Source organism: Exophiala oligosperma, assembly GCF_000835515.1.
Source record: "Exophiala oligosperma strain CBS 72588 unplaced genomic scaffold supercont1.6, whole genome shotgun sequence".
Lineage (NCBI taxonomy): Eukaryota > Fungi > Ascomycota > Eurotiomycetes > Chaetothyriales > Herpotrichiellaceae > Exophiala > Exophiala oligosperma.
The window spans coordinates 1,393,039-1,406,998 of NW_015622823.1; the positions used below are offsets into that span (position 1 = coordinate 1,393,039).

A 13,960-nucleotide genomic window follows, 5' to 3' on the forward strand; every position below is an offset into this window, starting at 1 on the left:
GGTTGATTGAAGGAAATAAACATATACGATACGATACTAATAAAGAATTATCTCTCTCTACATGCTACTGTGTAAATGGTGAAGTGGTAATGGCGATGGTGATGGCGATGGCAAATCCCATGTCATGGAAGAGTCAATCAACTCTCCGAGAGCCTGGCGGCGAGCCACTGTGAAAACGCCACGGATCTCTCGTCGATCACCTTGCAAAAGACGTGGGCGGACGCGAGGACCACGGTCACCATGACCACGTAGCCGGACAACCACAGGTCGACAAATTGTTGCTTGGACATGGGGAACGTGGGGTCCGGGTGGATGTAACCCGTCATCCGGGGTTGGAGCCAATACCACACGGACTTGATCAGTGAGCCGTGGACCAGGTAGAGGGCGAACGAGATCTGACCCAGGTAGGCGGTGAACCAGTTGGTGAACAGGCGGGCGATGATGGGCGAGTTCGCGACCGGCCAGGTCGTCATGACGGCGCCGACGGCCCTGACGAACCGGTCCTTGGCCCAGATGTAGTCGGGCACCATCCCCACCAGGCCCGCGTACCCGGGGTACTGGTCGGGGCCTTCGGGAGGGACCGACAGGAGGTACAGGCCCGGCACGAACATGACCAAGGCCAACAGATCTCGCGAATTCGTCATGACGGCACTCGTCGCGGTGTTCACTCGGTCGTCATCGGCGTAGAGTTTCGATGCGTGGTGTGACGACGACGACGACGCGTGATGAAAGACCGAACCGTTCATCAAGGTGTGGTGGTTGTGGCGGTGGCTGGTGTCGACTTCGGCCAACAACATTCCGGCGACGAAGAGTGACTCCGGATACCGCTCGGTGAAGAGACAGTTGACGAGGAATGCGACCTGCACGCAGAGTCTCCACTTTCGTCGGATCCGCGCGGTCGCGAGCAATATCACAAATACCAACATGCTGCACCGGAATTCGACGGGGATGGTCCACAGGTGTCGGTCGTACACGATGCCCGAGGGCCGCGCGGCATCTTCGCTCTCGTAGGGGAAATTGGCCTTGCCCCAAGGGATGGTGTTGTCCATGAGACGGTAACAGTCTTTGAGGCCGCTGTAGAACTGAGCCGCGAGGGAAGAAAGGCGGGGCGGCGGTTGTTCTTGGGGCCCCTTGACGTCGTCGTGTCTCATGTCGTAAAAGTTGTTCCCGGCGTCAAAGAGTCCGAGTCCCGCCATGACCGAGGCGATCAAGATCATGGCCATCGAAGGAAGGTAGAGGCGGAATGCCCGTCGGAAGACCGCCGACGATATAGATGATAGAGCGGTCGAGGTGTTGTGTGCGTAGAGAAGGCGCAGTGGCTTTGACACGAGAACGTACCCGGAGATGAAGAAGAAGACATCGACCATGGCGATTCCGGACCAGAGTAATGAGATGAACGGTTGATACATGAATCTCGTGCTGAGGACTTCGGGCGGGGCTTCTTCGAGACAGTTGCTAAAAGAATAGGCGTAGTGGGCGTGAAACACAAAGAGGCAGGCGAGACCTCGTAGCCCGTCGAGGGATGTGACTTTGGACGTGGGTCTCGAATTGTGTTCGTCTGAGTCCTCGCCCGGAGTCAGGATCGAAAGTAGGGATGATGTGGAAGAGAGAAGCATTCTCGCGGGAGCAAAACACCATGAGCTCAAATATCCTCCGGAGCGGTCCCAGGGTCTTGTCATCATGGCAGAATAGGCTGAGGCCGTGGGGAGGTGGAATGTTTCCGACGACGACGACGAGTAGGAAGTGGTCTCGCTGGGCTCTCCTTCTTTGCTACCTAGAACATGTACACCCCGTCCGGCGTCATGCTGCGAGTGACTGGGATGATATCCCACGAGGGAGCTTTTCGTCCGGTAATGCATGGGGTGACGGCTCTATTATAACTGAGGAGGTGCGATGTAGTCGGCGAAACCTTGGATATTCATAGTACAAAATTGGTGGCGGAAATTCCAAGAGGCGCCATCCATGAACAAGAGGACGCCAAATTTTGTTTGAAAGGGAGCGGGCTCTTTATGGCCATCCTGTCTCCGGACATGGCTTGTGTGACCATAGACACGCAAGGATGGTTACAGGAGTATCACTGTTCTTAAATTTTGATTGACGTTCAGTCACAATCGACTCAACCGGTGCATGGCGGTTTTTCGTCGACTCTTAATTGCCCTGGTTTTCCGGAGCGAGGACCCGGACCTGTAGACAATGGTCCAAAGTAGAGAATGATAGATTGATCCGTGCCCCCAAGGGACAACGGCCAACAGCCAACGCCTGACTGGTGGCGTGGTGCACTGTCCTACTCACCAAGTGGGTTTGGAAAAGAGACAGACATTCACCGAACACGAGATGTGAGGTCTGACGTCTTTCTGTAATGCTCGATCACCAGATCTGGGGGAGAATTGATCTCATGGTCTCTTGGGGACAACTGTCAAAGGGAGATGGTGCAGTGCGGAGTTGGTAGCTTGATCATCAATGGTCTAGATGTGAGAGAGTCAGTCACTTTGCCAGGTTTTAATTTAGTGCAAGAGAGGACAGCGCCTTCAGAGCCATGGATGCCGCCAGGGGTGCAAGCCGTCAATCGCCTTTTTATCGACAAGTTGTAATCTCATGAGATTAGAGAAGAATCAAGCACTGCTAAGCATATCCGGTTGACAAGGATTGTCGTTGTCAGTCTGACCTCAATGTCTAGCTCTTCGCCAGCATTCACTATGATGACTATGTGCTCATAATTGGTTCTTGGTTGTGGGTTACATATTGCCCGAGGTAAGTTTCTTCGTAAAGCAAAATACGAGAAGTTTGAGTTGGAAACGAAAGTGTAATTTGCAACGTCTTTTGGCAATGCCTGTCAGGGGATGAATACATTTCCTATTCCTAGTTGGCCACCCTGATGAAAGACGTCCTTCAATGGGTGCCCGCCGCGGTTGACAGGCCTGTCAAAAAGAAGCACACGCGCTTGACGTGCAACGGCTGCCCAACTCGTACAAGAGATACTCAATTAGGTCTCACCCACAAGCGAGATGGGGCTTTCCAATGTCCATGTGAGCATTTTGTGGTGAAGAGGGGAAGGTCAATAGAGGAAATGGCGATCTTGAGATCGTCTTGACATATTGTACAGGAGATGCTTTGCCCAGCCTCGTCAACCTCGGTACACTTGCTTTTTGCAGACAAATCTGGGACCCGAGGGAAACAAAGGCAGTAATGAAGAATCAATTACTCGAGATTCGTCTTGTATTGCTTCGATAAACAATCATGTAAACTCTGCTGATCGCATTGGCTTACAATATTGAGGAGCCAGTCACTGAAATTGAGTTTGAAACTGCGATGCATGCTGCTACATGGAGATGAAAGATTTCCGACAGATGCCAACTTAATCCAGGCCAGCAATTCTCTATCAAAGCTTCCTCTACGGCGTGTCCTATTCGTTTATAGGCATGTCTACAAGTCGACCGCCGACGGATCTCCCAATCCACTCATTCGCCTGCGTCGACGAGTTTGAAGCCTTTCTCGACCGTGAACATGCCACGGCTCCGGGTTTGTATCTCAAACTAGCCAAGAAGGCGTCAGGCATTGCTTCCATCTCAGCCGCGGAGGCTGTCGAGGTCGCGCTGTGCTTTGGCTGGATTGATGGTCAGGCGAAACCGTTTGACGACAAATGCTGGTTGGCACGCTACACTCCTCGTCGAGCGAAGAGCATTTGGTCACAGAAGAATGTGAACACCGTCGCCAGACTGGTTGAGTCAGGGCGTATGAGACCGGCAGGACTCGCTGCCGTGGAGGCTGCAAAGGCCGATGGACGATGGGAGCGAGCTTACGCAGGTCCAGCCACGGTGACGATACCAGACGATCTTGCGGACGCCCTGAGTGCGACACCCGGGGCAGCCTCGGTTTTAGAGGGCATGAGCAAGACTGAGAGGTTTTCATTGTTAATGAAACTGCACACGGGGTCGGCAAAGACCCGAGAGAAGCGCATCGACGCACTTGTGAAAGGCCTGGTCGATGGCAAGAGCACTCCGAGCGCAAAGATCAAAAAGAATCAACCAAAGGAGTCTTCGAAGTCAAAGTCGTCATCGAGAGTAAATACCAGGACGAGACAACGAAAATGATCTCGAAGATCCTTGAAATGCAGAGACCATCATAGTTCTCTATCCCAAAACAACGATTCCGTACTCTGATACATGACCGTCAGGCGTGTAATCGGCTCGCGCGTTGGTGTTCATTGCTGATATCTTCGATTTACATTAATCTGGACCAGATATTCTGTCGGAGATAGCGACCATGCAACTAGGGGTGGCTTCCACTATAATAAACTGGGAAGAGGGACTTGGGATTTGCCATTCGTGTAATCTGAGAAACAAGGGGTTCCCCTTTCCGTCTCGCGAATGCGAAGTGGGAAACTTACCAAGGGTAGATCTATACAAATCTACAGATGGTTGAGAAGGGATAGATCTTCAAGTAGGTACATATCATAAACCCTCGAAATTTGTTGTCGCAATCGACCATACGTTGAGGAATACAGGACTTCCCGTCCGCTCAGTCGTACTTAAGCCTCAAGCGGTCTCGTCAGTACTAACGTGGGTGACCAGTTGGGAATCCGGGATGTCGATTGTTTTTGTCATTTTGTTCTATTCGCTCTCTTTTTTTTGTGGATTGTGTGGTGGGCGAAAGATGTTCAGTCTACAAGGAGTCGTGGTGTTGAGCCGTGGGTTGAACGTCACAATGAGTGTAATACGTGCGAATACTTCATTCAGCATCATGATTCTGTTTGACGTTTACGACTCTACACTTTCGTGCGCACAAAAAGAATCATATCATCACGAAAACTAAAGGAAACGCAAGATGAAAAGAGATGTGTGGAATGGAATGCCTTTGCCGGTCAACGACTTGGTTGGAGACGGAATATTATTCGTTGAGATTTCCAGTTGACACCAATGAACAATGCTCGACAAATGCGCACATATTTTTCTACATTCAATCATCAGTGACCTGTCGGGCATGTGGAAATACCCTACATTGTCTCAAGTAAGGCATCAAAAACTTGACCCAGCATTTGCATGTCCGTCCTGATTTTGTTTGTGTTTGAAGATGCAGAGTACTCGTACAACAAAACCTAGCAGTCCCTCTCGTCATGAGATCTTGCACAAGAAAACCATTCTCTTGAATATTTACATGTACCAATATCTATTGCCACCACTTCTTACCCCATCCACCCTTTCTTGGACCCCAATTCTCCTTTGTCACAGCATCGATATTGTCAGCGCTCAGGTAGTCGACGCCTTCACGGACCAGGACGCGCCAAATATAGTTCCGCACTCCAACTGGCCAGGCCGGGATGCCCCAATATCGGACCTTGAGGCCGCGAGCATGAGCGCCGTGAATCTGTTGGCGGAGGCGTTCTAGTTGGAGTTTGGATAAAGAAGAGTGCCATGGGTACCCGATAGATCTGACGAAAGACACCGACGCGAAGTAAGAATTGGCCGAAGAGTACATGTCTGGGTTTCCAGGGGCGGAAGAGATGTTACGACGATGCTGGTCAACGTTGGTTGAGGGAGGGGATGGAGTTTCTGGCAAGGACAAAGGCGACATTAGACCCAAGGGAGCATCGTAGAAAATATCTCGGTAGGTCGAGTTTGCCACGACATGATCAAAAGGGGCGTTTCCCGAGACGACAAGCGTGACTGGACCAGGCACAACTGTTGTTCCATTGAAAAAGGTCAAGTAATTGCGTTCACGCAATGGTGCAATGTCGGCCGATAGGCGGTGCCACATCAGGGTGGGATCGTTTTTAAAGTCCATCAGCAAGATGAGTGACTGCTCTGGATGAGCTGCAAAAACGCCGTGGATTTCAGCAGAGGCAGATCCGATGAATGGTGGGACCCGATTCTGATGGTCGAGAATGTCCTGTAGCTGCTCCAGGTATAGGCTTTTTAGAGTCCGATCCTGGCGGATGGCTGGCATTGTGTGCGCGACGTAGAGTTCACCGTCTACATGCCAGAGGTCGGCTTCGACACTGGTACACCCCGCCCGGATGGCTTGGTATAGAGGCTCGGCGCGGAAATAGTCGTTATGGGAATGACACATGATGGGCTGAACTCTCGCGGTGAGACGTTCCAAGCTGCCATCCTCCAGTCTGAGCGGCGGTTTGAAAGGACCCGAGATCAGATCTAGGCCATCCGGAAACACCGCCTCAAGAAGGTTGTTCAGAGAAGAGAGAGCTTGGAGAACTCCCCTGTCATGTCTTAGCTACCTTGCGTTCCCGCATAGAAATATACGTACTCACAACAGCATCAAGATCACTTTAAGTGGAGAAAAATCTTTTGCGCCCCTGATCAAAAGTCTTCGAAACCTCGAGACCACATGACGCCCTATCCAAATGTTCTTTCTTGAAAAGCGCCTTGGCGCGGACGAATCCTTGGAGCTCATGAGCTTCAAGGGGCGTCTTGATGGGCCATCCGGTGTGCGAAGTGCATCATCTTTTGGGATATTATCACTAAAATGGCCTAGCTCCATGTCATCACAACCTCTGGCATGATCATTGTTGATGTGGGAAGCCTCAAACAGCTCAATGTCTTGAGTATCTTCAGATTCGAGTCCCGGCTCCAGAGCACCAGACTGAGAGGCCGTTTCCCAGATTAAAGAGTACTCTGACAGCCTAGGGTATGGCGTATCACACCCTGGATGGGTGAGTGGTCGATAATCTCGGCGATATGTTGTATATGCGACGACGAAGCCTATAAGACTGCCGCAAGAAACATCGTACACGTCATGTCGATAATCTGCTATCCGCGACATGGCCACTAGGGCAGCGCACATCAGAGGTGCCAGGAAAAGGAGAATACTCGTCAGAGTAGGCCGTGGTCGAAAGATGTGCAATTGACCAGCCAAAAACAAGCTGAGATACCCCAAGCCTGAAAAAGCCCAGCTACTGTGCGCGCTCGGAAAGCTTTGCCAGCCATCTAGAAGGAAGTGAAGATCGGGCTGCGTGCAGACAGCAACGGTGACGAAGGTATCCGTCGGCGTTCCTCTCTTTGGCTGACATCGGGCTATCAGATCGGGACGAGGTCGACCTATAGCCTTTTTAATGATATCTGTAATCAGCACAGTAAGGTATACGCTGAAGAATAAACCCAAAATGGTGACATGGGCCTTGTGCACGCCGGGCCTTGCTGTAACAGCCCAAAGAACCAAGAGCACCAGCGGTGCTGCCCCAGCAAGCAGGGTGTTCTCTTTCGAAGACACGCGTTCGAACCTGGTGAAGGGATATTGAATTGAGCGGTCGTCGAGTCGAAACATTTGTTGGACAGGCTCCAAAGATAAACGGATCTCAACATCATTCTGTCAGATAATGTTCTCGACGCTTCGCAAGAGACTGACCGAGAATAATGCAACGACTAGCAGCAAAAACCCCAGATAGTCCAAAGCATATGATGGATGCCAAAGGCGAGGCACGGTGGCCACCCAAGAAGCCCACGACCGCTTCATCGGCAGGGTCACCGCTCGTCGACAGGTGTTTGATAGAAGTACAGGCAAGCTAGAACACGGGAGTAGATGGTGTGTATACTGGCTTTGCCCATGTATGAGCAGGCAGCCATGTGTGTCACTGTATTTGGAGGTATTGGCTACAAGTTCTATCAATTTTGATCCCAAGAAAGTGTTACGTATGCCGCCCTGGTCTGGAACATTTTGACTATCCAACCATCGTTGGCGGGTGTGATATAGAATTTTACGGAGAAGTATTACCTCCACGAGCTGTGTCCGAATTTGGGTCAATGGTCGACCGTAGATACTGGTGCACCACATCTTGGCACGCTTTTCCTTTTTCGGAATGTCAACAAATTGAAGCCCTTGTACGTGTTTCTGCGGCAATCTACAATTAACAATCTAGGTACATCAACGAGATTCTAGCTATCGCAAGATGGAAACAGACATAGCCAATATGACTAGTGCAGAGATCACGCAGTCCATCACGGCTGCACAACTACGAACGGCAGAACTCGAGTTGATCTACGAACGCTCTCTCCGAAAAGCTGAGCGCATCTGCGACGAGGAAGGCCTGCGAGTTTTGCGTGTACAACTCCTTCTGACCCAACACGAAAATGACAAACTTCGCGAACTATCCGAACGCGATGAGGACCAGCAGCACCACCTTGAGAAGACCAATGATGACCTACGAGCACATCTTTCCGACGTCGAAGCTGATACCCGAGAGACGCAGCTGGAATTGAAGGCACGCCTGCGCGACCTGGACTACATGAAAGCTGAGCTCGCCGAATTAAGTGCTGCTAGTGCCGAGTCAAGCAAGATCCTATCCGAAAAGCTGGCTCTGACGAGGGAATTAAATAAATTGAAGCCAGAGCTGGAACATCTCAAGTCACAAGCTTGCACACAACAGAATCTTCTATCGGAGAAACTGGCATTACAGCGCGAATTAGCTTCTATACAAGTCGAACTGGAAACGGAAAAGAGAGCTGTTCAACGCATCACAGCACGAGAGCATTCAGCTGCTCGTCAAGATTCCACACTGCAAGGAGAAATCGAGGATCTGAAGAAAGAGTTGACCAAGGCCCATCGAGATCTGCAGAAAAATGAACGGGAGAACAGAAAGAAGGTGGTTGAATGGGAAGGTGAAAAGGAAATACTTGAGGGCAAATTGGACGCTTTCAGAAACAAGCTTCGGTCCACCAAGGAGCAGCTGAGCGAAGCACAAGATGAAATCGAAAGATTGCAGGCTGAGAAGATGGCCCAATCTGCCGAGATGACTCAAGCAAGAGTAGCTGGCAAGACGACAATACTTGGTAAACGACCCATCCCACGATTTGATCCCGATATGACCATCGGCACACCCGGACATGGCGCACCAGCAGCAAAGAAGCAGCGAGTCTCCGTCAACTTTGCAGACAAATCCAACTTTTCGATTACTCCATTCCTTAATCGCACATTGAGCATACTACCTGAGACTCCCGAGGACCAACAGCAACAAGAGGAAGAGGATGCTCAAGTGATGCAAGAGCCTGAGACACACAACGCAACCAAAAAGCCGAGAGCGGCGCCGAAAACAAAGACAGTCAGACTGAAGGAAAAGCCAGCTTCCTCGAGAAAGCAGACTACTATTGGCAAGACAAAGGCATCACCTGCACTGAAGGAAAGTACCAATTCAAGAGCAAACACTACGCTGAAGAGACCACAATTGGCCAAATTGATCGAAGAAGACTCCGACGTGGAGAATGATGGAGTAGCTGTACCTGGGGTCGCTACAGAGGACTTTGCATCCAAGGACATTGTCGAGAGTATAGAAGGCTCTCAAATGAACAGCGATAGTGCCCCTGAACCTGCCAAGAAACCCAAAGGACCCAAGAAGCGGACAAATATCTTTGAGGAGGAAGAATTTGCCCCGACTCAAAAGGTTAGAGATCTTGGTCGAGGAGGGTCTGGCAACACCAGCATTCTTGGACGAATCAATCTGAAGGCAAATCCGGTAGGAAGACCCAAGTCACTGGCAGAATTCTCGCCTCTTAAGAGGGATCGAAGAGCTGCAAGTGTGGCCGTATGATGTTTGTGCCTGCGGGCTTGTGCTTTCATTTGCTTGTATGAACGGAATATCATGTTAGAGATGTTGGGATGAACATGGGCGCAATAACAGGATTGACCATGAAAAATTTTCCGCCATAAATACCAGGGTTATGATGAACATAATTGTATGAATATACCAAAATGCACTTATCAGTTGAACACATAACAGTCCAATATCAAGAACGTCGCTTGAAGTATGACGTCCGCCGCTTTAATCCACATGCGCTTCAATGATCGATTCATGGAAAATTGTTTGTACCACCCACATAGAACTCCCTCAAGACATATCGCGCATCCACCTCCTTTCATTGATTTACTGATCGCTTCACCATCTTCTTTGGTGTCTTTTCTTTCTTTGGTGCCTTCAAGGCTCTGTCCGAACTCTGCAGGCAGAGTCAGGCTACATGCAACCATGTAACCACCACTTTGCCCGAGTCCGCTCCCTCCTCGCAAGCACCGGTACTGAGCCATACCTGCTACAACGTTTCCGATTGACTGCGCCGCGGCCGCCGCCACCAACATGTCCCCTCTCGACAAGCTCTACCTCGTTGCGTGCTGGTCCTACATCATCAGCTTCCACATCACCTACACATTGCTCGCGCTCAATCTCGACGAGCGGCGCACGGTACTCGTCCTCGAGGCGGTGGACTGATCGACAAAGAGGGGACCAGTTTGCCCGCGCGGCGAAAGTGCAGGGCCTCAAGAGTCGAGCGGCGTTCAAACTACTTCAGATCAATGATCGGTATAGACTGTTCAAGCCCGGGATGACCGTGGTGGATCTGGGATTTGCCCCGGGGAGTTGGAGTCAGGTATGAGGCGTGCTCCCGGCTCTGCCCAGCCCGACAAAGCTGTGTGCTTTGCAACCATGTTTTGCAAAGGACCGTACACTGACGGTTGACACATCTTGTGTGTCTGCCCAATGTATAGGTTGCGATCGACCTCACCAGACCAAGGGGACGTGTCTTGGGTGTAGACCTCATACCCGTACAGCCACCGAAAGGCGTCTCTACGATCCAAGGCGACTTTCTTTCACCGTACGTGCAAGGAGAGATCAAGTCATTCCTCAAAGACCCTGACCGCGGACGTCTACGCCGTCCGCCTCTCATATTCGACACGCCAGACGGCCCTCTCGATCATCAAACTGCAGTTCTCGATGACGCCGAAAAGGGCTATCTCGAGAGAGAAAGCCAGATTGCTGCCGCGGCTGCGGCCGAGGAGGCGGAGGCTCAGGAACAGGAACAAGAAGAGCAACACCGGGACAAATGTGTTGATGTGGTGTTGAGCGACATGTGCGAACCCTGGGATCCGCTGGACGGTCTGTACAAAAGGACCATCAGTAACCCGTATTACAGGTTGATGAATACAAGTGGGAATGCATTCCGAGATCACGCTGGTAGTATGGTACGTTTTCAACATCGGCTTTTGCCTTTTGCCCTGTTTTCTCTGTTTGCCTGACGCTGACGCTGACGCTGACGCTGACACTCATGTGCTTTGGTATAGGACCTCTGTAGAGCCGCGTTACAGTTCAGTTACGAAACGCTCAAGGTCGGCGGACACTTTGTCTGCAAGTTCTACCAGGGTGCCGAGGACAAGGCTCTCGAAAAGAGCCTCAAGGCCATGTTCCACAAGGTTCATCGCGAGAAGCCCGAGAGCTCGAGAAGTCAATCCAAAGAGGCCTACTTTGTTGGTGTCAAGAGGCTCGCCAAGGTCGATAGGGACGCTGTGTTTGCAGGTCCTTAGGAAGGATCAATCAAAGATAGGAGATCATTGCCGGCAGGCTGCTGCCGGCGTAATGAACGTAGATTCATCACCAAATATACCCAATACCAAAAAGCCATGTCGAGACATACGCATACTCCGTTCAGACCTTACCCTCCCGACTCGTTATTGGGAGACAATTCCTCCCCTTTTCTTTACCCAGTATGTTTGAGAACTTTAGATCAATTCACCCTCGTCGTCGTCACCACCCGCCATCTCGTCGTCCTCACTGAACTCCATGTCGGCCGCCGCGGCCTCGGCGGCCCTCTGCACCTCTTTCAGTCCACTCAGCTCCTCGACGTAGTCCTTTTCGTTGAGCGCCTTGAGCACGAAGTCCCACCCCTCCGAGGCGTAGGCGTCGAGGATCTTGGGCGAGCAGGCGCTGCAGCAGTCGTACGCCCTGCCGGCGATGTTCATGTTTGTGAAGGTGGACAAGAAGCCGCGGATCTGGTGGGGTACCAGGCCGAGCGGGTGCTCTCCCCGGTCCTCGGAGGCCGACAGGGACGCCGGCGCCGCGGGGCCCTGGGGGTGTTGGAGGATGGAGACGAGCAGCTCGACGAGCAAGGCCGACGCGATGGCCGCGATCCCCGGTCGTGTGACCGTACATTGCTGGTCCAGAGTCTGATCCTTCATCGAGTCCGCGGGGGCGACAACGTCGTTGCAAAAGTAGCAGCCCAACCCTTCGTGTCCGGCGCCTGTAATAGCACCAGCATTGGCGACGACACCGTGTCTCATGACGACGTACGTGTCGAAGCCCAACGCTGCATTCATGACGGTTTTCCCGCTCGCCTTTCCCATCACGGTAGGTAGCCATCGCGACTCTCGAGTGTCCATTAGGAGAAAGACGACGTCGTGCTCGTCGATGAGTTGCTTCAATTGCTCAAAGTCCGCCTTGGACTTTTCCGGGTCCGTGGTAGGGTGACCTGCCATCGGAACAGACAGTACGTACCCTTGACTCTCGACGCCGGGGTATATCTGTCTCAATGCGTCCGCCGCACAGAGGGCCTTTTTCTTGCCACCCTCGAGACAATCTTCAAAGTTGAAAAGGGGTTGCCGCACAGGGTTCGAAAACGACACACTGCCGTTGTCGACAAAGGTGATTTTGCGAACGCCCCAGCCCATCAAATTCCGTGAGACGTAGCTTCCCAACGTCCCCGCGCCGAGGAGGAGGCATTTTGTGTCTTTGATCTTGTCGAGGTTGAGGTTGGGGCTGATGCGCCATTTCATGAGTTTCAAGTTCAGGTCGACGCTCGAGTCTGCCAATTTCTTGGGGTCCATGTACTCGGTCAAATCGGCCATGCGGCCCGTGAGTTTGTTGAACGCGTTACGCTCCCAGCCTACGACTTTGGGCATCGACGACTCAGCAGGTTCGGCGGATTTGGCCGACTTGCCCTGTTTGGAGACTTCCATGGTAAAAATGACGCTCCTGGCCGCGTCTTTTCGCGAGGGTATCTCGCGGTAGCATAAAATCTGGGCTTTTGATAGTTTCCAACGCTGACGGACCAGCACGAGAAGGTTTCGGAGCATCCATCCTGGAGCGACGGGACCTGGTTCAGTGTAGTTGGAAGGGTCTGCAAAACAAATGTACTGATCTTCGGCGTTGGTGTGGTCGAAGAATCCTGAGTCAAAACTCGACAGGGATCCAATGTGCCATCGGTACCCGAGCCTCGTGCTAGGCGTCTCGGGTGACCGTGGTGATGGAGGCCCGAGGTCGTCGTCGTTTTCGGGATCTGGTGCTGTTGTCTTGTAGCCGTGGTCTTTCTTTGCGAGAAAGAAGCCGAATTGACGGGAGTCGACCCCAAATCGCCATGCCGTTACTGCGTCAGCTAGGTTACTGCTCTCGAGGGAGTTCAGCTTCGTGTACGGCAGACTGCCTTCGGGCTTGGGTACGGCGCCTTGGTGCTCGACCGGTGTCCATGGCGGATCCATGACCAACGCTGGAAAGGCGAACCAGTAATGGAACTTGTACTTTTTCAGGTCCGCAAACGACAAGATGAGGAACGAGGCGAGTAGAGATGGGCACGAGTAGATTGTTCCATCGTTGATGGAGTCCCAAATGGTTTTGCCGGCTTGTTGTATCATGTGAAGTTTATCCACGTTGCGATACTCTTCGATCGTGTTGACATTCTTGATCATGCCCTCACCGCGATAGTATCCGGGCGAGACTTCGTCGCTCGTCAGAGCGTTGGCATGGACTTGCATCCGACATGAGTGCTCTTTGGAGTCGGCGGGACGAATCTCGTATAGGCCCAACACTTTCCGGGCCGAGTCGTCGAGTTTGTCATGGTTGATTTTATGTGAGGCCAAAGAAGCGTAGAATGGAATTTCAATGTCGGAGGCGAATGGGACGTACTGCATCTCGGGAAAAGCCTCCCGAGGGATAAATGTTTGAGTGGCGGTTGTTGTTGGAATCTCTTGTGCCGGTGGATTCACTCGATTGAAATGATTCAAGGAAATGAAGAGTGAAGAAGTCAAGATCCGATCAGGCTGTTTGTGATGTTGAACGTGGGTGTGTCTTGGTCAACGAAACAAGGCTGCCATGTGGCCAGGCACAATCACAAGTCAGATGTAAAGAGGGTGTGGATGGAGTTGCTGATGTTCTTAATCTAGTGTTAATAGACCAACAAGTCACAATATCCGAGGGATG

At 51.7% G+C, this 13,960-nt stretch overlaps 5 protein-coding genes and 1 non-coding gene across 6 annotated transcripts; 3 read left to right on the forward strand and 3 right to left on the reverse strand.

The window, feature by feature from the left end:
• Window positions 1–12: 12 nt before the first annotated feature.
• Window positions 13–1,637, reverse strand: PV06_06945 (uncharacterized protein). Its single transcript, XM_016408119.1, has one exon. It carries the CDS (start codon window positions 1,614–1,616, stop codon window positions 138–140), a length of 1,479 nt encoding a protein of 492 aa, XP_016261599.1. The 5' UTR covers window positions 1,617–1,637; the 3' UTR covers window positions 13–137.
• A 2,843-nt stretch (window positions 1,638–4,480) lies between these two features.
• On the forward strand, window positions 4,481–4,597 carry PV06_06946. Its single transcript, XR_001622153.1, has one exon. It is a non-coding gene; the product is annotated as a 5S ribosomal RNA (ribosomal RNA).
• Window positions 4,598–4,983: 386 nt separating this feature from the next.
• Window positions 4,984–7,574, reverse strand: PV06_06947 (uncharacterized protein). The gene is made up of 3 exons (XM_016408120.1): window positions 7,360–7,574; window positions 6,266–7,308; window positions 4,984–6,214 (listed from the first exon to the last, which is right to left on the reverse strand). The coding sequence occupies exons 1-3, from the start codon at window positions 7,465–7,467 to the stop codon at window positions 5,167–5,169; spliced, it is 2,199 nt and encodes a 732-aa protein (XP_016261600.1). The 5' UTR covers window positions 7,468–7,574; the 3' UTR covers window positions 4,984–5,166.
• A 304-nt stretch (window positions 7,575–7,878) lies between these two features.
• Window positions 7,879–9,674, forward strand: PV06_06948 (uncharacterized protein). The gene has a single exon (XM_016408121.1). The coding sequence runs from the start codon at window positions 7,901–7,903 to the stop codon at window positions 9,533–9,535; it is 1,635 nt and encodes a 544-aa protein (XP_016261601.1). The 5' UTR covers window positions 7,879–7,900; the 3' UTR covers window positions 9,536–9,674.
• Window positions 9,675–9,827: 153 nt separating this feature from the next.
• PV06_06949 (uncharacterized protein) lies at window positions 9,828–11,404 on the forward strand. Its single transcript, XM_016408122.1, has 4 exons — window positions 9,828–10,364; window positions 10,483–10,844; window positions 10,908–10,956; window positions 11,056–11,404. Exons 1-4 carry the CDS (start codon window positions 9,960–9,962, stop codon window positions 11,293–11,295), a joined length of 1,056 nt encoding a protein of 351 aa, XP_016261602.1. The 5' UTR covers window positions 9,828–9,959; the 3' UTR covers window positions 11,296–11,404.
• PV06_06950 (E1-like protein-activating enzyme Gsa7p/Apg7p) lies at window positions 11,045–13,896 on the reverse strand. The gene has a single exon (XM_016408123.1). The coding sequence runs from the start codon at window positions 13,669–13,671 to the stop codon at window positions 11,491–11,493; it is 2,181 nt and encodes a 726-aa protein (XP_016261603.1). The 5' UTR covers window positions 13,672–13,896; the 3' UTR covers window positions 11,045–11,490.
• Window positions 13,897–13,960: the final 64 nt, after the last annotated feature.

What these genes read in the sequence shown, in the direction of transcription:
- PV06_06949 (XM_016408122.1), top strand. Translation starts at nt 9,960, where the DNA reads ATGCAACCATGTAACCACCACTTTGCCCGAGTCCGCTCCCTCCTCGCA. An exon ending in GATGTGGTGTTGAGCGACAT is followed by an intron (nt 10,845 to 10,907) that starts GTGCGAACCCTG and finishes CCCGTATTACAG; the next exon opens with GTTGATGAATACAAGTGGGA. An exon ending in GAGATCACGCTGGTAGTATG is followed by an intron (nt 10,957 to 11,055) that starts GTACGTTTTCAA and finishes GCTTTGGTATAG; the next exon opens with GACCTCTGTAGAGCCGCGTT.
- PV06_06950 (XM_016408123.1), bottom strand. Translation starts at nt 13,671, where the DNA reads ATGCAGTACGTCCCATTCGCCTCCGACATTGAAATTCCATTCTACGCT.
- PV06_06948 (XM_016408121.1), top strand. Translation starts at nt 7,901, where the DNA reads ATGGAAACAGACATAGCCAATATGACTAGTGCAGAGATCACGCAGTCC.
- PV06_06947 (XM_016408120.1), bottom strand. Translation starts at nt 7,467, where the DNA reads ATGAAGCGGTCGTGGGCTTCTTGGGTGGCCACCGTGCCTCGCCTTTGG. An exon ending in TAGTCGTTGCATTATTCTCG is followed by an intron (nt 7,309 to 7,359) that starts GTCAGTCTCTTG and finishes AATGATGTTGAG; the next exon opens with ATCCGTTTATCTTTGGAGCC. An exon ending in AAAGTGATCTTGATGCTGTT is followed by an intron (nt 6,215 to 6,265) that starts GTGAGTACGTAT and finishes AAGACATGACAG; the next exon opens with GGGAGTTCTCCAAGCTCTCT.
- PV06_06945 (XM_016408119.1), bottom strand. Translation starts at nt 1,616, where the DNA reads ATGCTTCTCTCTTCCACATCATCCCTACTTTCGATCCTGACTCCGGGC.